This window comes from Hyla sarda, chromosome 3 (genome assembly GCF_029499605.1).
Source record: "Hyla sarda isolate aHylSar1 chromosome 3, aHylSar1.hap1, whole genome shotgun sequence".
Lineage (NCBI taxonomy): Eukaryota > Metazoa > Chordata > Amphibia > Anura > Hylidae > Hyla > Hyla sarda.
Genome location: NC_079191.1, coordinates 161,906,315 through 161,928,827, shown reverse-complemented (window position 1 = coordinate 161,928,827; position 22,513 = coordinate 161,906,315). Strand labels below are relative to the sequence as shown.

At 41.6% G+C, this 22,513-nt stretch overlaps 1 protein-coding gene across 1 annotated transcript in view; it reads right to left on the bottom strand.

The window, feature by feature from the left end:
• Positions 1–3,563: 3,563 nt before the first annotated feature.
• LOC130360998 (probable cation-transporting ATPase 13A4) overlaps positions 3,564–22,513 on the bottom strand; it is an 82,067-nt gene continuing 63,117 nt past the window's right edge. The window contains exons 28-29 of the mRNA XM_056563555.1: positions 6,971–7,051; positions 3,564–4,095 (exon numbers count right to left, since the gene is read on the bottom strand). Of these exons, the coding sequence (XP_056419530.1) occupies positions 3,874–4,095; positions 6,971–7,051 (303 nt within the window). The 3' untranslated portion in view covers positions 3,564–3,873. The remainder of the gene's footprint in view (positions 4,096–6,970; positions 7,052–22,513) is intronic.

The following is a 22,513-nucleotide window of genomic DNA, read 5'->3' as shown; positions in this document are numbered from 1 at the left end:
GTTGTTTGGCTACGTTTTTTAAATTATAATGATAGTAGAAATCATCCAAGTAGCCCTGATCAAAAGTAAGTTTACTTTTGAATGTTTCGCCTTTTTACAGACACATAAGGACTCACACATGTTTAATTAGCAATTAAATGTTAATTTTCCACACCTGTGGCTTTTAACATTATGATTAGTGTCTGGGTATAAATAGTCAATAGACCTGTTGCTATCATGTGACTGAACTGGGCAGGCTAAATACTGAGCCATGGAGAGCAAAAAAGAAAAGTCAAAAGACCTTTGTAACAAGGTAATGGAACTTTATAAAAGTTGAAAAGGATATAAAAAGATATCTAAAACTTCAAAGGATCACTTGATATGAAGCCAGGGTCATGCAGACCAAGAACAATTTTAGTCATAAAGGCCAGAAGAGTAGTTCAGGATACAAATAAAATCCACAGGTGACCTGAGGAGAAATGCAGACTGCTCTGAAAAAAGAAGGACAATGCAACAATACTTGAACACAAATTATCTGCATGGTTGAGCTGCCAATGCCACAAAGAAGCTCAGTTACAATATGCCCGACAACACCCTAAAATGCCTCACAGCTTTTGCCACACTGTAATTTAGAGTGTTGGAGCCAAAAGAGTCACCATTAGTGCTATATTTGAGTGGGGTCAAATGGGCCTTTAGTGAAAAGAATACCATCCCCACTGTTAAGCATAATGGTGGCTCACTGAATTTTGGGTTGTGTGAGTTCTAAAGGCTTGGAGAATCTTCAGAAAATTGATGGCAAGATGAATGTGGCATGTTATCATAAAACTCAGGCAGACAGTTTGCATTCTTATGCATTAAAGCTATGCATGGGTACCTCTAGGACTTTCCAGTATGGCAATGACCCTAAGCATGGATCCAAGTTGACCCTCCAAGTTACTGCAGAAAAGGTAAATATTCTGGAGTGGCCATCACATTCTCAAAAACTTAATACCATCAAGCCACATTGGAGGGATCCCAAACATGTGGCTCATGAAAGACGACCAAAAACTTTGCATTACCTGGAGGCATTTTGCTAAGACCAATGGGGAGCTCTATGCAAGAATTCAAGGCCTCATCAACAACTATACAAAAGACTGCATGTTGCCATTGATGCTAAAGAAGGGAATACACAGTATTAATTAGGTACTCCGGGGAACTAAATCCATAGCCCATTCTTTCCCTCTCACCAACCTATGCATTTGTCTAAATGTAATTCATTAGCTATATACAACAGTTTTCCTCTTTCAGCTGTCACTTACATGCAGGAAGTGAGAGAAAAATTCATTTTTTAGATCCACGTTGTCTCCTCAGTGAGAGCAGCCCCTCCCATCAAGACAACATCACCTGATTTCTGTCGGATTTCTGATTGGGCTAGAGCTCTGGCTGTACAGCCACACCTCCCCTCCCTGTGTGAGGAGCTTGTGAGAGAAAAAGCAGTGAAGATTCTTAGTCACAACAGAGCACATACCGTAGCTGCTGTTTTTCTTTTGAATATGCTGCCATTCAGAACACAGAAAAATTCATAGCAGGAGGTGGCCCGGATTTATCAAACTGTGTGAGAGAAAAAGTGGAGAGATTTCCCCATATGCAGCCAATCACAGCTCGGATTTCACTTTACCTTAGCTTGTTAGCTGGTTGCTGTGGGAAAGTCCCTCCACTTTTTCTCTTCTCTCACATAGTTTGATAAATCTCCCCCAGTGTGTGTGTGTGTGTGTGTGTGTGTGTGTGTGAGAGTGAGTGTGAGAGAGCTGCAGTGTATGCCTGCACACAGAAAAGCAGTTGGATGGCAGCCATTACACAGAGCTGAATTCTGGGAGTTGTAGTCTATGCTGCAGATAAGGAAAAAAAGTATTTAGGAGACATCAGGGGCCAAAGGAACTGCCAAAATCACATGAATAACTACAGGAGGCACATAACAGGTATTGTGATGGCTTTGGGGCATTTTTATTTTTCTTAACTTCCCCGGAGTACCCCTTTAAGAACTAAGGATATGCAGTCTTTTTATTGTTAACCATTTTTTGTTTTAATTTACAGGTGAATATGCATCCCTAATAATTTACAGGTGAATATGCATCCCATAAGAAATAAAATAAAAAAAATTTTGCCTTCTCACTCATGTTTTTCCTAAAAACTAGCTGAGTACCGCCGTTGCCCGGTTTTTCCTTCCTAAACCTTGTTGGGGAGGAAAATAAACAAAGGAGGAAGCTTTTGACTTCGCATCCCGTCCTCATATATTGTTGTCATATCCCAACCCCATATCCCGTCCTCATATCCCGACCTCCTATCTCGACTTCCTATCCTGTCGTCATATCTCAACCTCATATGCCATCCTCACATCTTGACCTCCTATCCTGACCTCCTATCCCATCCTCATAGCCCGACCTCCTATCCCAACCTCCTATTCTGTCCTCCTCTCTTGACCTCCCATCTCGACCTCCTATCTCGACCTCCTATCCCGAGCTCCTATCCCGTCCTCATATCTCGACCTCCTATCTCCACCTCCTATCTCCACCTCCTATATCGACCTCCTATCCTGACCTCCTATCCCGTCCTCCTATCCTGACCTCCTATCCTGACCTCCTATCCAGTCCATCTATCCCCACCTCCTATCCCTTTCTCCTATCCCGACCTCCTATCCCTTCCTCCTATCTAGACCTCCTATCCCGACCTCCTATCCTGTCCTCCTATCTCGACCTCCTATCTCGACCGCCTTTCCAGTCCAACTATCCCGACCTCCTATCTCGACCTCATATCTCGACCTCCTATCCCGTCCTCCTATCTTGACCTCCTATCCTGACCTCCTATCCCGTCCTCCTATCCCGACCTCCTATCCTGTCCTCCTATCCTGTCCTCCTATCTCGTCCTCCTATCTCGACCTCCTATCACGACCTCCTATCCCGTCCTCGTATTCCGTCCTGGTATCCCGTCCTCCTATCCCGACCGGTAATATGTGTACAGGTATTGAAATATCTCCAGCTGTACGGAAGTTATGTGGGAACATACATTTCCCATTGATTTGCATGGGACTTTAAACAAAAACCCCGACCCTCACAAATGGGGGTAGTTAAGGGTTAAATTAACTATCCTATATTTTAACTGGACATATAAGTAACATGTGACCAAGTATTATCGAAATATCTCCAGCCGTTTGGAAGTTATGCTGTAACATGTATTTCCCATTGACTTGTATGGGGCTTTAAACATAAACCCCGCCCCTGGCAAATGGGGGTGAGTAAGGGTGAAATCACCTATCCTATGTTTGTTGTTGACATATTAGTAACATGTGTGCCAAGTTTCATGTTAATATCTTTAGCCGTTTGGACGTGATGCTGGAACATACACACATACATACATACGCATAGACACACATACACACGTTTAGTTTTATATATATAGATTGTATATATATTATCAATTATCCAATTGTATGCAAACATTTGAGCACAAATGCATGTACATTAGTCATTCATGAATTTTCAATTTGATAAGCTTGAAATAATAGATGGTATAACAGTACATTGTTTTCATATCATGATTTCTACATATTTCATGTCGTAGATCACATAAAAGACAGTTTTTTTCTGTCATGATACGTAGCTGTATATTTTATGTCAACATATAGTTATACATACTTTAGTCAAGAGTTGTCTATTGGGAAATGTCTATTGGGAAATCTTAAAATAATAGATCATGTAACAGTAGATGTTTTAAAGTCTTGATATCTATAATATCTTTATGATGATCTATAAAGCTAAATTATGAATTTAGCCTAACTAGTTATGCGCCAGTGCCCTCAGACTGGGCATGGTAGGTGAGCCATTTGTAACTTGATGGTACATTCCATGGTTCATGTAATTACTTGATCGTTTCATAGTGTTCATAGGCTGGGTTGCTATAGACTTCACTTTTCTTATTCGTATGTCTGATGACAGGTTTTGTACAGTACGTTTTGTTAATAGGTGGCCAGGTTTGATCCACCTCAACTGCTCTGATAATTTTTCGGTATTGACTGTTTGATTTATAGTTGAAAAATCTCTTTATAAGTAACCAAAGCTTTCTGTTCTCCACGATTAAATCCTGATATAAACACACAAAAAAAATATATATTAAAGAAAAGTACATCATTAAATGTGCATGAGAGTACCCAAATTGTTTGATTCATAGTATTTATCCAGTTAACTTAAACAGTCATGTTTAGGTGACCCTCTTTTGTAATTTGTAAGTTCAAAAATAGAAGATCATACGTATTTGCATTTATTGGTAAAGTTTTCCTAAAGAAGATGTACAGCGGTGAGAAATGTATCCCCTATTCGCAGGATAGGGAATACATCTCTAATCACAGTGGGTCTGACCATTGAGACCCCCCCCCTGTGATCTCCCGTACGGGGCTCCGGCTTGACCCTGGCTCTGCTCTGCTAGAGTGAGTTTCATACCTGGCATGTCAGCTGGTAGAAACACACCCCCTCCATTCATCTCTATGGAAGAAGAAAAGACATCTGCCCATAGAGATACAGTTTTGGGGTGCATGTTTCCACAAGCTAAAGAGCTGTGTGTGAAACGTCATTTCATGGAGAAGAGCTGGGGCTAAACCTATGGCCCTTACAGGAGATCGCGGGGGTCCCAGCGGTCGGACCCCCACGATCAGACATTTAGCCCTAATCAGTCAGAGCTGCGATGCTCAACTGCCACAGCCTAATTGCCTCTTTGCTTGCTCTCACCTCCCAGCACCTCTTTGACTGACAAACAGAACCATGTAAGGGTGGGTTCACACTATGTTTTCTCCCATACGGGAGCGAATACGGCAGGGGGGAGCTAAAACCTCGCGGTCCCGTATGCCTTCGTATGCGCTCCCGTATGTCATTCATTTCAATGAGCCGGCCGGAGTGAAACGTTCGGTCCGGTCGGCTCATTTTTGCGCCGTATGCGCTTTTACAACCGGACCTAAAACTGTGGTCAACCACGGTTTGCCGTATGCGCTCCCGTATGGGAGAAAACGTAGTGTGAACCCAGCCTAAATCAGCCAAGTAGGGGCTGTACTCTGAGGGCAATCAAAGAGACAAGTTAAACTGCAGCACTTGATCATCGCAGCTCTGACTCCTAGACACTTGGCTCAGAAATAAAAAGACAAAGTTTTGCAACCACTATAATATCCAGGAAAGGTACATTTGGCTTTTATACCCTAACAACTAATTCATCTCAAATAACAATTGCCATAACATATTTAAAAAAAAGTATCGCTAAAAAATAACAATTATATATGATTTATATTTTTCCTATAATGCTTAGGTAATATTTTGCCAAAATAAATATTTTTTTTATTCCTTGAAGGAGTTTCATGTAAACTTCACTTTTAAATGTTCTTTGAAATTTCTGCATATAAGTATTTTTTTTTTGTATTTATTAGTTTTTTTGTTTTGTTTTTGTATTTTTGGTATTATATACTTTTTTATGAATTTTTCACAGCTTTCAATATTTTGAAAGTCATTAATTTTAATGATACAATATAAACTGCCTACACTTAGGGAAAACGTAGACTAGATTTATTACAGTGACTTAGGCTGTTTGAAGACTGTCTGGTCTAAGTGTACACCATCTATTAGTTGCTTTATTTTATGTCAAAACTTTTTGGTGCACATTTTTGGGCAGGGTATGGCATTAAAGCTGCGGCCCTGTTCAGTGAGGTCACATTTTCTTTTAGATAAGCCAAGTCCTTTTGTCAAAAGAAGCACAAGATTGTTCAGAAAGAGTAAAAAACTAAAAAAAATAAAGGAAAAACATCAAAAGGAAACATACAAAGCACATATAGAAATGAAACCCAACTTTGTGGCACAAAAGGTACCAAATTTATAGACACAATTTTGCACATAATTTAATTTACTTCCCCTACTGTGTATACACCGTGTATCTACTGTATCCATGAGCAATTTTGCATGTGTTTTTCCATTTCATGAGCAGGGCAGATTTTTATCCTATAGAACATCAGTTCCCAACCTGTGGTACACATGCTCCCAGGGGTTCTTAGTAGGTTCTATAGGGGTTCTATAATGGAATCTACAGCCATTGTTCATTGTTTCTAAAGTGGCCATGGCCAATGCTTCCTAATCTTAAAATGGCAGTGACTGCTGGTACTTGGTACTGGAGACCTACAACTATATAGGGGACGACAACTATATGGGGCAGAGAGGGGGGCTACTGCTGTATGGGGGCAGTTTGGGGTCTGCCAACTACTATGTAGAGGCCTACTACTATAAGGCTCATATAACTATATGGGACACACAGGGGGCATACAATTGTTTGGGGGCAGCCTACTACCATGAGGTCCCAGTCTAGGCCTAACTACTATATGGGGGCAAAAAGGGGGCACTATTACTGTGTGAGGCGATGCACGTTGGGAGTTTGTAAAGTAGTGGGCATTGTGTTGGAGAAAGGAGCCTAAAATATTTGTCTGGCAGGCTCTCTAAAGACAAGTTTGGAGAAATCTTAATGGTTGTTTAGGCCAAATAGTGAAGAAAAGGAAAAATCAGTAAGGGGCCTGGAGAGGGCATATGGAGTAAAAAAAAAAAAAAAAAACATATAAATTTGAAATAGCAGCCATTACATTCCTTAAAAGCATGTCACTGACATGAAGGGGTACAATTTTTCGAAATGGGCTGTGAAGGGGTAGTTGTGCAATAAAAATTTAGTGCAATTTGTATGATCTTTTTGGATTGTTGTGTACATATATGGTAAATTAAGAGTACTCTTTTAAGCATGTCACATAAATATTCAGATGAAAAATAGATAGTAGCAATAGATACTTCCTGGAAGGCACAGTAATACTGTAGTGTGATAGTTCTCATTTGCTATCCATCACATTTCTAGTCAAAACTTTATTAATGATTCATTTTAAGCAAGCAAACAATTACCAATGTAACTGCAATTATTAGATGTATATCTTGAAATAAGAACTTACTTCTGCTAAGACTGAGACAACAACTGTGATAACAAGGGTAATAAAAATGGTGACTCTCCAAGACGTTGGTGTGCACACAATCTAATGAAATGAAAATAATTTATTATCATTATTAGATTTGAGTAAGATATGCATTCATTTCTATTACTTTTTAAAACAATATCTAAATTGGTAAAAACAAAAAACAACAAAGACACATTTAGGAGACCATTTGCAAATTATACATTTTAAACAATTTACACAAGGTGGAGGAGTAGTGTCTCCAATTGGCACATCTAAACTTCTGTCTCAGGTGTGCCAAGACACATACCTGGAGGCACAATCTAAGCATGATAACATCAGTCCCAACTGTGTGAATTTGTCCCTGTTGAACTGCTCAGTTGCTCCACACCCTTCATTGTCATCATCACATGCTGCCTAAACCAGTTTTAAATCTTAATCATTAAGTTTTATATGCATATTGTTTTACACCTATTTTCTAAGAATGTATTTAATCTAGGACAAATCTGACCTTCCTTGTACTGTTGTGAAACTCGTAAGATTCCAGGTAGCTTTAGAGTTAGGCACTCTATAAATAATACAATTTTTATAAGATGGAGGAAAATATGTAGCCACTAACATAATTGTATAAGGTTATCGTTTTGTCCTTTATGGACTGAAGACACCCAAAAGGAATCTGTGAAAATGTTTGGAAACAATGACTTACAAAAACAAGCCTCATTAAAGTGGTACTCCAGTGAAAACCTTTTTTCTTTTGAATCAACTGGTGGCAGAAAGTTAAACATATTTGTAAATTACTTCTATTAAAAAATCTTAATCCTTCCTGTACTTATTAGCTGCTGAATACTACAGAGGAAATTATTTTCTTTTTTGGAATGCTCTCTGATGACATCACAAGCACAGTTCTTTCTGCTGACATTATTATAATAAGAATAACACTTTATTTATTGTTGTCCTTAGTGGGATTTAAACCCAAGTCCCCAGCACTGCAAGGCAGCAGTGCTAACCACTGAGCCACCATGTTGCCCCTAGCATACATCTGCTATGCATGGTTGCTAAAATGGACAGAGATGTCAGCAGAGAGCACTGTGCTCGTGATGTCATCAGTGTTCCAAAAAGAAAGGAATTTCCTCTTTAGCATTCAGCAGCTAATAAGTACTGGAAGGATTAAGATTTTTTTAATAGAAGTAATTTACAAATATGTTTAACTTTCTGCCTCCAATTAATTTAAAAGAAAAAAGGTTTTCACCGGAGTACCCATTTAAGGCTCCTTAAATGGAAAACTATGCATATATCTTTTTTTTTTTTCTGTCCAGCTATGGATCTTGGTACAGTGGACATCTGAAAAACTTTGTCATTAACCATGTCTGACTTGGCATAAAATAACTTTCTAGACACGTCTTAAAGGGGCCGTCTGGGGAAAACAAAAAAATTGCTTTACAGCATTATAAATTATAAAAATAATAAACATGCTATACTCATGTCCTCAAGTCCACTTCAGCTGCCATGCAGATGGTCTCGATCCTCTACTGCTCTCCACTTCTTCTGGACTCTGTTTTGTCCTGACCCCCAAAGGACCTGCCACCTTGGGCAGTAAGTAATTGGGGCGGGGATAGAACAACACAGAAACCAAAAGAAGCAGAGACCAGCAAAGGCCTGGTATTGGCAGCTGTGGGGGAAAATGGAAAAGGTGAGTTTTAATAATCAAACCATGAAGCTTTATTGTTGCACGATGTCAAAGTACAAACATATCAGTTCAGCATAACCAGTAACAGAGGCCACAACAGCCTTAACTCAAAATAATAATAATAAAGAAAAACAACAAAAAAGGAAAAAAAAAAAGAAAAAAAAGGAAAAAGGGAAGGGAGAGACAAAAATAAATCCATAGGTACTTCTACAGCATAAGGTAGATAATAGTGACATAGGGTAACATTGAACTGCTATATGCGAGCAATATAAGGCAGAGCTCAGGTAAAACATTCCTGCATATTTAAATGAACATACATATACACAGCCAGACTCCTATAGCATAAGGCCATCTCACCCCCCACGCCCTCCCACTCCTCCCCCTCAGATCAGTAAGTGGCGAGACAGTGACGGACTGGACAGTGGTTAGAATCGAGCTAGGGTTTCCACAACAATTCAAATGCCTCCACCCCGTCCTCCCTGATAGCCATCAATTTCTCATTAAGCATTAACACATTAATTCGATCAACCACTCTAGAAAAATCCAGGCTAGATTGCTTCCATTGGGAGGCTATATAAATAGCCATCATGATAAATTGGGTAAAGCGGAAAGCACGAAATTGCATTCTAGAAGGCTTATGTCCCAACAGACAGAACTCTGGAGTTCGAGGCACAGTACCCGGGATCAGAGATACAATAAGATCCAACACTCTCGTCCAGAGGCCCACCACCGTGGGGCATCCCCACCACACATGAAACATTGTACCCCTCTGGTTACAGCCTCTAAAACACAGTGGTGAGCACTCCGGAAAGACAGCGTGGAGTCTCGTGGGGACCATGTAAGTACGGTGTAGGACCTTCAAAGCCGTCTCTGCAATGGAAACCTGCCAGCTGCCTTTACTAAGTGTAGTGCAACAGTCCGACCATTGGTTTGATGTCAAAGTTATATGCAGATCCCCCTCCCACTCCTCCATAAATTCTAATTTCCCCTCAGGAGGTGGGCTGTTGAGGTGAGCATATAGTAATGAGAGGAGTCCAGATGCTGTAGGTCTATATAGAAGGAATGCCTCTAGAAAGGTGGGGCAAGTATAAGGGACCCTGTCTGTCAGTGTATGAAGAAAGGAGAGTATTTGAAGAGCCCTGAACGTCTCCCAATCAGGTAAACCTTTAGAGGACTGAAGGGAGGGGATGGTGTGTAAACTACGGCCATCACAAAGGTCATGCAATCTCACCAGTTTATCAATCCACCATTGAAAAGAGGAGCGATGTAGGCCAGGAAGGAAAGAGGGGTTAGAGAGGAAGGGGAGCAGAGGGGAAGAAGGAAATTGTAAAGAGAATTTGAGGCGAACCCGATGCCAGAGAGAGAGTGAGTACAGCGCAACTAATGCAGAACTCGGAACCTTAGTCGCTATAGGGCCAGTCGTCCACATCAAAGCCATATAAGAATAGGGTGTCAGAAGCTGATCCTCCAACCTCGTCCACCTAGGAGCCCCTCCTCCCGCAGCCACCTGTGTCAATTGAGCTATGCGTGCCGCATAATAGTATATCAATAGATTGGGAACTGACAAGCCTCCCCTCTTTTTATTATAGTGCATCACCGTCCGAGATATTCTATGTCTCTTATTGTTCCAAATGTAATCAAACATGTCCCGCTGCATGGCATCTAAATCTTTTCTATTCACTGGAATGGGCAGGGAGCGAAACAAGTATAATAATTTGGGCAGGGCCATCATTTTAACTACATTAATTCTACCAATCCATGAGATATATGGAAAATTCCCTCTTGCTAAATCGGATCTAATTAATTTATAAATCAGGATATAATTCAATTTATAGAGAGTGTGTATAGATGTGGACAATTTCACTCCCAAATAGGAAAGACCCGAGGTGGCCACTGTAAAGTGAAAGGATTGATGAATCGAATGTTGGACCTCTAATGGAATACCGCAGTATAGAATTTCCGACTTGGTCACATTCACTTTAAGGCCAGAGGAAATGGCAAATCCTTCCAGGACTTTGAAGAGATTAGGCAAAGATATTAAGGAATTCGTCATTGTCAACAACAGGTCATCAGCAAACAAATTCAACTTATACACTGAGGACCCAATCGTCATCCCTCCAATATCAGGATTGTCCTGTATCGCCTGCGCCAAAGGTTCCATCGCTAAGGCAAAAAAGAGCAGGCGATAGGGGACAACCCTGCCGAGTGCCTCTCCCAACTGTGATTGATTGAGGTGCAGTCGAGGGCAATTTCAGGTAAGCTGTCGGGTGGGAATAGAGATATTTGAGTATCAATATAAATGGGCCAGAGAAACCGAATTTCGACAGCACGGCGAACAAGTAAGGCCATGTCACACTGTCGAAAGCCTTCTCTATGTCAAGGGCTTACAGCGCCATAGGAGTCGAGTTCTCCCTTGCCCGTTGAATTTGGTCTACAACTTTCCTAATATTATCTGGGGCCTGGCGACCCGGTATAAATCCAACCTGGTCTTGGTGAACCAGGCCAGACAAATGGGGATTAAGACGCTGGACCAGTATAGAGGTGAGTATTTTTGTGTCTACGTTCAACAACGATATTGGACGATAATTGGAGACATTAAGGTGGTCATGGTTGGGTTTAGGTATTACTGTAATCATAGCGTCTAAGAACTCGGGAGGTAGGGACGTCTCGGAGCGCAGAGCATTAAAGAAGGTTAGCAAGTGCGGGGCAAGGATTGCTACAAACTTCTTGTAATATGCAGCAGTAAGGCCGTTCGGTCCTGGGGACTTCCTTGATTTTAATCGTGCTATGGCATCCTGCACCTCTTCAAGTGTGAATGGTGAATTTAGAGTCTCTCTGGCTTCAGGTGTCAAAGAAGGTTAGTTCACAGAAGATAGGAAGGAGGTCAGGGAAGAAGAGTCAAGAGAGGAGCTTGAGGGAGCAGCATACAAACTAGAGTAGAACTGATGAAATGCAGCGTAGATCTTGTCAGGATGAGAGGTTTTAAGACCAGGACGCAACTGTAGGCAGTGAACTCGATTAAATGATGCAGTTTTCTTCAACATCATGGCTAACAGGCGATCAGGCTTATTAGCGTTTTTGTAGTAAGTGGCCTTAGTCCACCTAATTGCCTTCTCAACAGAAACTGACTTTAGTGCGTCCAGTCTCGTCCTGGTCTCTTTTAGTGAAGTGTATAAGGACTGAGAGGGGTCTTGTTGATGAGCATAGATCAGCCTATTTAGTTTAGCCTCCAATGCTGCCCTCAGATGCGTACGATCCCTTTTAAGACCAGTAGCTATAGAAATAATACGACCTCGGATGTAAGGCTTATGAGCCATCCATATCCAAGCTGGTAGTGCATCTGGGGTAGAATTCTGGCTAAAGTAAAGGTTGAGGTCAGACTCTAGCTGATCTCTCACTCGGGGCATGGTGAGTAAAGCTTTGTTCAAACGCCATCTGAATGGACAGCGAAATGGTGATAGAAAGTCAATCATAGCATACACCATATCGTGATCAGACCAGACAGATGGTACATGTTTAGCAAATAATAAGCTCGGCAGTAGCATCACATTCAACAATATCCAGTCTATTCTGGTATAATGACTTTGAGCCGGAGAATAATACGAATACCCCCTAGTAGTCCCATTATGTTCACGCCAAGCATCAGTTAGACTAAGATTAACAAAGGATTGGCGTAATAAACGTTGCTGGCTGGCCGGCCTGCGGAGAGGAGCCACATTGGATCTGTCTAACCTCCCATCATAAACCATGTTAAAATCACCAGCCCATACCAGTTGATCGCATTCTACCAGTTGATCGCATTCAAGAAAAATTGCATAGGGGCATCGGTGGGTGCATATACATTAAATAAGCATAATTTTTTGTCATACAACGTTCCCAGTATCAGCTATAATCTCCCCTCGGGATCCGTCCGTACCTGATCCACTATAAATGGAAAGGAGTCACGTATCAAAATCATGACTCCCCTACATCTAGATGTGAACGAGGAGATGTAGAATCTACGGTATGACTTATGAAAAAATGAAGGACTGGACGACTGAGTGAAATGCGTTTCCTGTATATAAATCAGGTCAGGTTGCAATTTAACATAATCTAAAAAAGCTTTCTTACGTTTAAGCGGGGAGTTAAATCCCCGGACATTATGAGATATAACCTTAGCCATGGACAAGGCTAAAGATAGTTACGCTTGTTAAACATAACAATGGTATATCATTGTAACCAACATCTAAAAAGGAGTCTGACCGTATATTACCCCGCTTACACCCCACGACCGGTAAGTCACGCAGGTGCGTACCTATGAGAAAAACAAAAAACAGACAAACATATATACAAATATAAAACAAAACAAACTGAAGTCCAGATCCTAGGACCACCAGGCAGCCACCAGTGACTGCCTAGCAAGGCTCCTAAACCCCCTATGGAGGGATGAGGCACACTGGCCTGACATGTGGCCTAGCCAGAACCAAAACGAAATCGGAGACTGTCCCGAGTAAAACATAGTCCTATGCAAGTAGGAGGGAAAAGGTGAGTTTTAAGGGGTACTCTGCCCCTAGACATCTTATCCCCTATCCAAAGGAGCACAGGGGTCCCAATCTCTCTGCTGCACCCGGCATTCATTTAGAGCATCTGGTGCAGCACCAGAGGCTCATAATGCCATGGCCACGCCCTGCTCATGATGTCATGACCACTCCTCCTCAATGCAAGTTTATGGGAGGGGGCGTGACAGTCGTCATGCCCCATACCATAGACTTGAATTGAAGGAGCGTGGCCACGATGTCACACGCAGGGCGTGGCCACGATGTCACACGCAGGGCGTGGCCGTGATGTCACCAGCCTCCGCCTCGCATCGTCAGTCATCCGGGACAGAGTGAAGTTCGTTCTGTGCACCGGATGTCTGGGGTGCCGCAGCCGAGATTGCGGGGATCCCCAACGGCGGTACCCCCGCGATTAGACATCTTATACCCTATCCTTTGGATAGAGGAGAAGATGTTTAGGGGCATAGTACCCCTTTAACCCCAGCTATGGAGTAAATTTTTGTTTTCTCATGAAACCCCTTAACCCCTTGCCGCAAATGGACGAACAATCATGTCCATTTGCGGCTCCTGAGGTATGATGCGCGCTCAGCAGGCAAGCACGCATCATAGAGCAGCAGAGCATCGGTAACATTGATCAATGTTATGCTATGACATTCAAAAGATTGCATGGTATAGTCCCCTAACAAGGGACAAAAAAAAAAAAAGAGTAGAAAGTGGTAAAAAAAAAAATAAGATAATAAATGTAAATAAGCCCCCCCAATAAAAAAAATGTATCACCCCCCTTTTCCTATTTTTAACCCCTTAAGGACCCAGCCAATTTTTACTGTATTTCACTGCATTTTTTGAACATCTGACCACTGTCACTTTAAACATTAATAACTCTGGGATACTTTTACCTTTCATTCTGATTCCGAGATAGTTTTTTCGTGACATATTCTACTTTATGTTAGTGGTAAAATTTTGTCGATGCATCATTTCTTGGTGAAAAATTCCAAAATTTGATGAAAAAATTGAAAATTTAGCATTTTTTTTAACTTTAAAGCTCTCTGCTTATAAGGAAAATGAATATTATAAATAAATTATATATTGATTCACATATACAATATGTCTACTTTGTGTTTCCATCATAAAGTTGACATGTTTTTACTTTTGGAAGACGTCAGACGTTTTCAAAGTATAGCAGCAATTTTCCAATTTTTCACAAAATTTTCAAAATCAACATTTTTCAGGGATCAGTTCTGTTTTGAAGTGGATTTGGGAGGGCCTACCCCACAAATGACCCCAATATAAAAACTGCACCCCTCAAAGTATTCAAAATGACATTCAAAAGGTTTGTTAACCCTTTAGGTGTTTCACAGGAATAGCAGCAAATTGAAGGAGAAAATAAAAAATCTTCATTTTTTACACTGGCATGTTCTTGTAGACCCAGTTATTACATTTTACAAGGGTTAAAAGGAGAGAAATCTTTCTAAAATGTGTAACCCAATTTATCTCGAGTAAGAAAATACCTCATATGTGTATGTCAAGTGTCCGACGGGCGCAGAAGAGGGTTCAGAAGGGAAGGAGCGACAGTGGGATTTTGGAGAGTGAGTTTTTCTGAAATGGTTTTTGGGGGGCATGTCACATTTAGGAAGCCCCTATGGTGCCAGAACAAAACCCACATGGCATACTATTTTGGAAACTACACCCCTCATGGCACGTAACAAGGGGTCCAGTGAGCCTTAACACCCCACAGGTGTTTGACGACTTTTCATTAAAGTTGGATGTGAAAAAGATATTTTTTTTTAACTAAAATGCTAGTTTTCCCTCAAATAATTTTCAAGGTATAATAGGACAAAGTGAACCCCAAAATTTGTAATCCCTTCTCTTCTGAGTATGGAAATACCCCATGTTAGGACGTAAAAGGCTTTGCGGGCAAACTACAATGCTCAGAAGAGAAGGAGTCACATTTAGCTTTTGAAAAGCAAAATTTGCTGAAAAGGTTTTTGGGGGGTATGTCCCATTTAGGAAGCCACTATGGTTCCAGGAAAGCAAAAAAAAACTCCACATGACATACTATTTTGGAAACTACACCCCTCAAGGCACGTAACAAGGGGTCCAGTGAGCCTTAACACCCCACAGGTGTTTGATGACTTTTCGTGAAAGTTGGATGTAAAATATTTTTTTTCCACTAAAATGCTAGTTTTCCCTCAAATTTTACATTTTTACAAGGGGTAATAGGACAGAATGCCCCCCAAAATTTGAAACCCCATCACTTCTGCGTATGGAAATACCCCATGTGTGGACGTCAAGTGCTCTGCTGGCGCACTACAATGCTCAGAAGAGAAGGAGCGCCATTGAGCTTTTGGGAAAAAAATTGTTTGGAATGGAAGTCAGGGGCCATGTGCGTTTACAAAGCCCCCCCGTGGTGCCAGAAAAGTTGACCCCCCCCCACATGTGACCCCATTTGGAAACTACACCCCTCACAGAATTTAATAAGGGGTGCAGTGAGTATTTACACCCCACTGGCGTTTGACAGATCTTTGGAACAATGGGCTGTGCAAATGAAAAATTAAATTTTTCATTTTCACGGACAACTGTTCCAAAAATCTGCCAGACACCTGTGGAGCGTAAATGCTCACTGTACCCTTTATTACATTACGTGAGGGGTGTAGTTTCCAAAATGGGATCACATGTGGGTATTTATTTTTTTGCGTTTATGTCGAAACCGCTGTAAAATCGGCCACCCCTGTGCAAATCACCAATTTAGGCCTCAAATGTACATGGTGCACTCTCACTCCTGAGCCTTGTTGTGTGCCCACAGAGCATTTTACGCCCACATATGGGGTATTTCTGTACTCAAGAGAAATTGCGTTACAAATTTTGTGGGTCTTTTTTTCCTTTTAACGCTTGTGAAAATAAAAATTTCCTTTTCATAAGGGGTAAAAGGAGAAAAAGCCCCCCAAAATTTGTAGTGCAATTTCTCCCGAGTACGGAAATACCCCATATGTGGCCCTAAACTGTTTCCTTGAAATACGACAGGGCTCCGAAGTGAGAGAGCACCATGCGCATTTGAGGACTAAATTAGGGATTGCATAGGGGTGGACATAGGGGTATTCTACACCAGTGATTCCCAAACAGGGTGCCTCCAGCTGTTGCTAAATTCCCAGCATGCCTGGACAGTCAGTGGTTGTCCGGAAATGCTGGGAGTTGTTGTTTTGCAACAGCTGGAGGCTCCGTTTTGGAAACACTGCCATACAATACGTTTTTCATTTTTATTGGGGGGGGGGGGCAGTGTAAGGGGTGTATATGTAGTGTTTTACTCTTTATTATGTGTTAGCGTAGTGTTTTTAGGGTACATTCGCACTGGCGTGTGACGGTGAGTTTCCCGCTAGGAGTTTGCGCTGCGGTGAAAAATTTGCTGCGGCCCAAACTTCAAGTAGGAAACTTACTGTAAACTTGCCTGTATGTTCACATGGGGGGGGGGGGGGGCAAACCTCCAGCTGTTTCAAAACTTCAACTCCCAGCATGTACTGACAGACCATGCATGCTGGGAGTTGTACTTTTGCAACAGCTGGAGACACACTGGTTGGAAAACCTTCAGTTAGGTTCTGTTACCCAACTCATTAGTTTTCAACCAGTCTGCCTCCAGCTGTTGCAAAACTGCAACTCCCAGCATGTACTGATCGCCGAAGGGCATGCTGGGAGATGTAGTTATACAATAGCTGGAAGTACGCAACTACAACTCCCAGCATGCCGAGACAGCTGTTTGCTGTTTGGGCATGCTGGGATTTGCAGTTTTGCAACATCTGGAGGGCTACAGTTTTAGAGAACACTGCAAAGTGATCTCCAAACTGTGGTCCTCCAGCTGTTGAAAAACTACAAATCCCAGCATGCCCAGACAGCAAACAGTTGTTTGGGCATGCTAGGAGTTGTAGTTTTGCAAGATCTGGAGTGCTACAGTTTAGGGACCACTCTATAGTGGTCTCAAACTGTAGCCCTCCAGCTGTTGCAAAACTACATATTCCAGCATGCCCAAACAGCTGTCTGGACATGTTGGGAGTTGTAGTTTTACAACATCTGGAGGGCTACAGTTAGAGACCACTGTATAATGGTCTCAAACTGTACCCTCCAGATGTTGCTAGGCAACTCACCGGTTTCCGTCGGATCCAGCCGCACGTCATCGCCTACCCGCCAATCTCCGTCGCCCGCAGCCTCCGTCGTCCGCCCGGATGGGTAAGTGATCTTCGGCGCCGCCTATTGTGGGAGGGCAGGACGGAGAAAACGAAAGTTAACCCCCCCGCCCCCGATCTTCTATTGGGGGTTGCGTCTTGACCACCAATAGCAGGGATAGGAGGGGTGGCACCCCTGCCACCTCACTCCTATCGCTTCAGGGGGATCCTGGGTGTCTTAGACAGCCGCGATCCCCCTTATATTCCGGGTCACCATAGACCCGGAATCGCGCAAATCGCAAGTGTGAATTCTGATGACCCTCCTCCCCTGGGCGTTTGCACGGGATGCCTGCTGAACGATTTCAGCAGGCATCCCTCTCCGATCCCTGCCCGGCGCGGCAGGTGCCGGAATTTTCCATGATGTACGCGTACGTCATGGGTCCTTAAGTACCAGGGTGTCATGACGTACACGTACGTCAAGGGTCCTTAAGGGGTTAAAATAATGTAATGAAAAAAAAAAAAGTGGTACCGTTGCGTGTGTAAATGTCCGTACTATTAAAATATAAGGGTAGTTAAACCACACAGTCAATGGCGTACATGTAAAAAAAATACCAAAGTCCAAAATTGTGAATTGTTGGTCACTTCATATACCATAAAAATGAGAATAAAAAGTGATCAAAAAGTCTAATCAAAATAAAAATGGTAACGATGAAACCTACAGACCACAGGTCAAAAAAAGAAGCCCTCATATAGCCCCATACATGGAAAAATAAAAAAGTTATAGGGGTCAGAAGATGACAATTTTAAACATACAAATTTTTGGTGCATGTAGTCATAATTTTTTTAAAGTAGTAAAATAATTTATTTTTTAATTAAAAAATTGGGTATCCCTGTAACCGTATGGACCTACAGAATAAAGATAGTCAGTCATTTTTATCGAAAAGTGCACTGCGTAGAAACGGAAGCGCTAAAAATTAGCAAAATGGCATTTTCTCTTTTCATTTTATGCCACAAATAATGTTTTTTCCACCGCAGATTATGTTATAAAATAAGTAATGTCATTACAAAGTACAATTGGTGATGCAAAAATCAAGCCCTTATATGGCTCTGTAGGTGCAAAATTGAACGCATTATGATTTTTAGAAGGTGAGGAGAAAAGATCGAAAGTGCAAAAATGAAGATTGTTTTGAGTCCTTAACCCCTTAACCCCTTAAGGACTCAGGGTTTTTCCGTTTTTGCACTTTCCTTTTTTCCTCCTTACCTTTTAAAAATCATAACCCTTTCAATTTTCCACCTTAAAATCCATATTATGGCTTATTTCTTGCGTCGCCAATTCTACTTTGCAGTGAAATTAGTCATTTTACCCAAAAATGCATGGCAAAACGGGAAAAAAAATCATTGTGCGACAAAATCGAAGAAAAAACGCCATTTTGTAACTTTTGGGGGCTTCCGTTTCTACGCAGTGCATATTTCAGTAAAAATTACACCTTATCATTATTCTGTAGGTCCATATGGTTAAAATGATACCCTACTTATATAGGTTTGATTTTGTCGCACTTCTGGAAAAAATCATAACTACATGCAGGAAAATGTATACGTTTAAAAATGTCATCTTCTGACCCCTATAACTTTTTTATTTTTCCACGAACAGGGCGGTATAAGGGCTCATTTTTTTGCGCCGTGATCTGAAGTTTTTATCGGTAAAATTTTTGTTTTGATCGGACTTTTTGATCACTTTATATTCATTTTTTAATGGTATAAAAAGTGACCAAAATACGCTTTTTTGGACTTTGTAATTTTTTTGCGCGTACGCCATTGACCGAGCGGTTTAATTAATTATATATTTTTATAGTTCGGACATTTACGCACGCGGCGATACCACATATGTTTATTTTTATTATTTTTTACACTGTTTTATTTTTTTTAATGGGAAAAGGGGGGTGATTCAAACTTTTATTAGGGAAGGGGTTAAAAGACCTTTATGAACACTTTTTTTTAAAAATTTTTTTGCAGTGTTATAGGTCCCATAGGGACCTATAACACTGCACACACTGATCTCCTATTCTGATCACTGGCGTGTATTAACACGCCTGTGATCAGCGTTATCGGCGCTTGACTGCTCCTGCCTGGATCTCAGGCACGGAGCAGTCATTCGCCGATCGGACACCGAGGAGGCAGGTAGGGGCCCTCCCGGTGTCCTGTCAGCTGTTCGGGACGCCGCGATTTCACTGCGGCGGTCCCGAACAGCCCGACTGAGAAGCCGGGTCACTTTCACTTTTACTTTAGAAGGGTTAATACCGCACATTGCCGCGATCGGCGATGTGTGGTGTTAGCCGTGGGTCCCGGCCGTTGATGAGCGCCGGGACCGACGCGATATGATGCGGGATCGCGGCGCGATCCCGCTTCATATCGCGGGAGCCGGCGCAGGACGTAAATATACGTCCTGCGTCGTTAAGGGGTTAAGGACCAAGTGTTTTTCTGTTTTTGCACTTTCGTTTTTTTCCTCCTTACCTTTTAAAAATCATAACCCTTTCAATTTTGCTCCTAAAAATCCATATGAGGGCTTATTATTTGCACCACCAATTCTACTTTGTAAAGACATTAGTCATTTTACCCAAAAATCTACGGCGAAACAGAAAAAAAAATCATTGTGCGACAAAATTTAAGAAAAAACACCATTTTGTAAATTTTTGGGGGCTTCCGTTTCTACGCCGTACATTATTTGGTAAAAATTACACTTTATCTTTATTCTGTAGGTCCATATGATTAAAATGATACCGTACTCATATAGGTTTGATTTTGTAGAACTTTTGAAAAAAATCATAACTACATGCACGAAAATGAATACATTCAAATTGACCTCTAACTTTTTTATTTTTCCACGTACAGGGTGGTATGAGGGCTAACTTTTTTGCGCCATGTTCTGAAGTTTTAGTCGGTACCATTTTTGTTTTGATCAGACTTTTTGATCACTTTTTTATTCCTTTATTTATGGTGTGACTTTGGAATTTTTTTGCGCATACGCCATTGACCGTGCGGTTTAATTTGCAATATATTTTTATAGTTCAGACATTTACGCACGTGGGGATACTATATATGTTTATTTTTCTTATGGTTATATATATTTTTTTATGGAATTTTGGAAAAGGGGGGTGATTTAAACTTTTAATAAGGAAGGGGTAAAAGTGTGTGTTTTGACACTTTTTTAAACTTTTTTTTTACACTTTTATGAGGAATCATTTGATTCCTCATACAGATCAATGGGATTACATACAATCCCATTGATCTGTGTCCTCTGCACTCAATTGCCAGGCTTCATCATTCTGAGCACCGAAGCCGCCGCAACAGGAGAGGTAAGCCCTCAGGCTACCTCAGTAGTGGATTGAACCCGGCCCCCCCCCCCACCCGATCGTGTTGTGGGGGAGGGGGCGATCCACCACACTGGACCACAAGGGACTGGATACAGGCACCTTTAGACGCCACTGTCAACTTTGACAGTGGCGATCTAAAGGGTTAATAGCCGGCCGCGGGGATCGCCGCATGTTGACTATTAACGCTGGCCCCCAGCTACAGGAATAAGCTGGGGGCCGACCGGTATGATGCGGGCTCGAGTCGCGAGCCCGCGTCATACCCCATTAACGGCCATTGGACGAGCATAGACGTCGTTAACGGGTTAAGGGGAAAATGGGCTGAGTCCTTAAGGGGATAAGCAACCAGGACCCACGGCTAATGCCGGACATCGCCGATAAGGCTGATGTCCGGCATTAACCCTTTAAAAGCGGCAATCAAACTTGATCACCGTGTCTAAAATTAAAGTAAACATTGCCAGTAAGCCCAGTGGAGCTGTTTGGGACAACCGTGGTGAAATCACAATGTCCCGAACAGCTTGCAGGACATGAGGAGGATCCCTACCTGCCTTTTTGATGTTCAATAGCCAAATGACTGCTCCGTGCCTGAGATCCAGGCATGAGCAGTCAAGCACTGGAGCTGAGATCCAGGCAGGAGCAGTCAAACACTTATCAATGCCATGCTATGGCATAGCATTGATCAGTATGAGAGACCAATGTAATGAATGTTATAGCTCCCTATGGGGGCTATAGCACTGCAAAAAAAAAGTGTAAAAAAAAAAAGTTAATAAATATGATTTAACGCCATTCCTTAATAAAAGTTTGAATCACTCCACCTTTTCCCATTTAAAAAAAAAACTGTAAATAAAAATAAACATATCTGATATCGCTGTTTATATGTCCGAACTATAAAAATATATCGTTAATTAAACCACACGGTCAATAGGTTAAAATAAAAAAATTCCAAAATAGCGTATTTTTGATCACTTTTTATAGCATAAAAAAATGAATAAAAAGTGATTAAAAGTCCAATCAAAACAAAAATGGTAACAATAAAAACTTCAGATCATGGTGCAAAAAATGAGCCCTCATACTGCCCCTTATACGGAAAAATAAAAAAGTTATAGGGGTCAGAATAGGACATTTTTCAAGGTATTTACTTTGGTGCATGTAGTTCGAATATTTTTTTGCAGTAAAATGAAATCAAACCTATATAAATTGGGTATCCTTGTGACCGAATGGACTTAAAGAGTAATTATAAGGTGCAATTTTTACCAAAAACTGCACTGCGTAGAAACGGAAGGCGCTAAAATGTATGTTTTAATTAGCTTTTTTCATTTAAATTTTGCCCCACAAATATTTTTTTTCTTGTTTCTCTGTAGATTTTGTGGTAAAATGATTAATGGTATTGCAAAGTTAAATTGTTTGCACAAAAAACAAGCCCTCATATGGATTTTTAGGTGGAAAATTGAAAGTGTTATGATTTTTAGAAGGTGAGGAGGAAAAAACAAAAGTGCAAAAATGAAAAATCGACAAAGAGGGAAAGGGTTAAATATTTGTGCATGGCCTAAGCACAGTTAAAGGGGTATGCCAGTGGTGAAAAACTTATCCCCTATCGCGGGGGTCCAACAGATGGGGCCCCCTGTGATCTCTCTGTATGGGGCCCCTGCTCGCTGGCCAGATTGCACGTGTTGACCATCGCAAGAAGCGGTGGCCGACACGCCCCCTCAATACATCGCTATGGCAGAGCCGGAGATTGCCAAAGGCATCGCTTCGGCTCTGCCACAGAGATGTATTGAGGGGGCATGTCAGCCGCTGCTTTG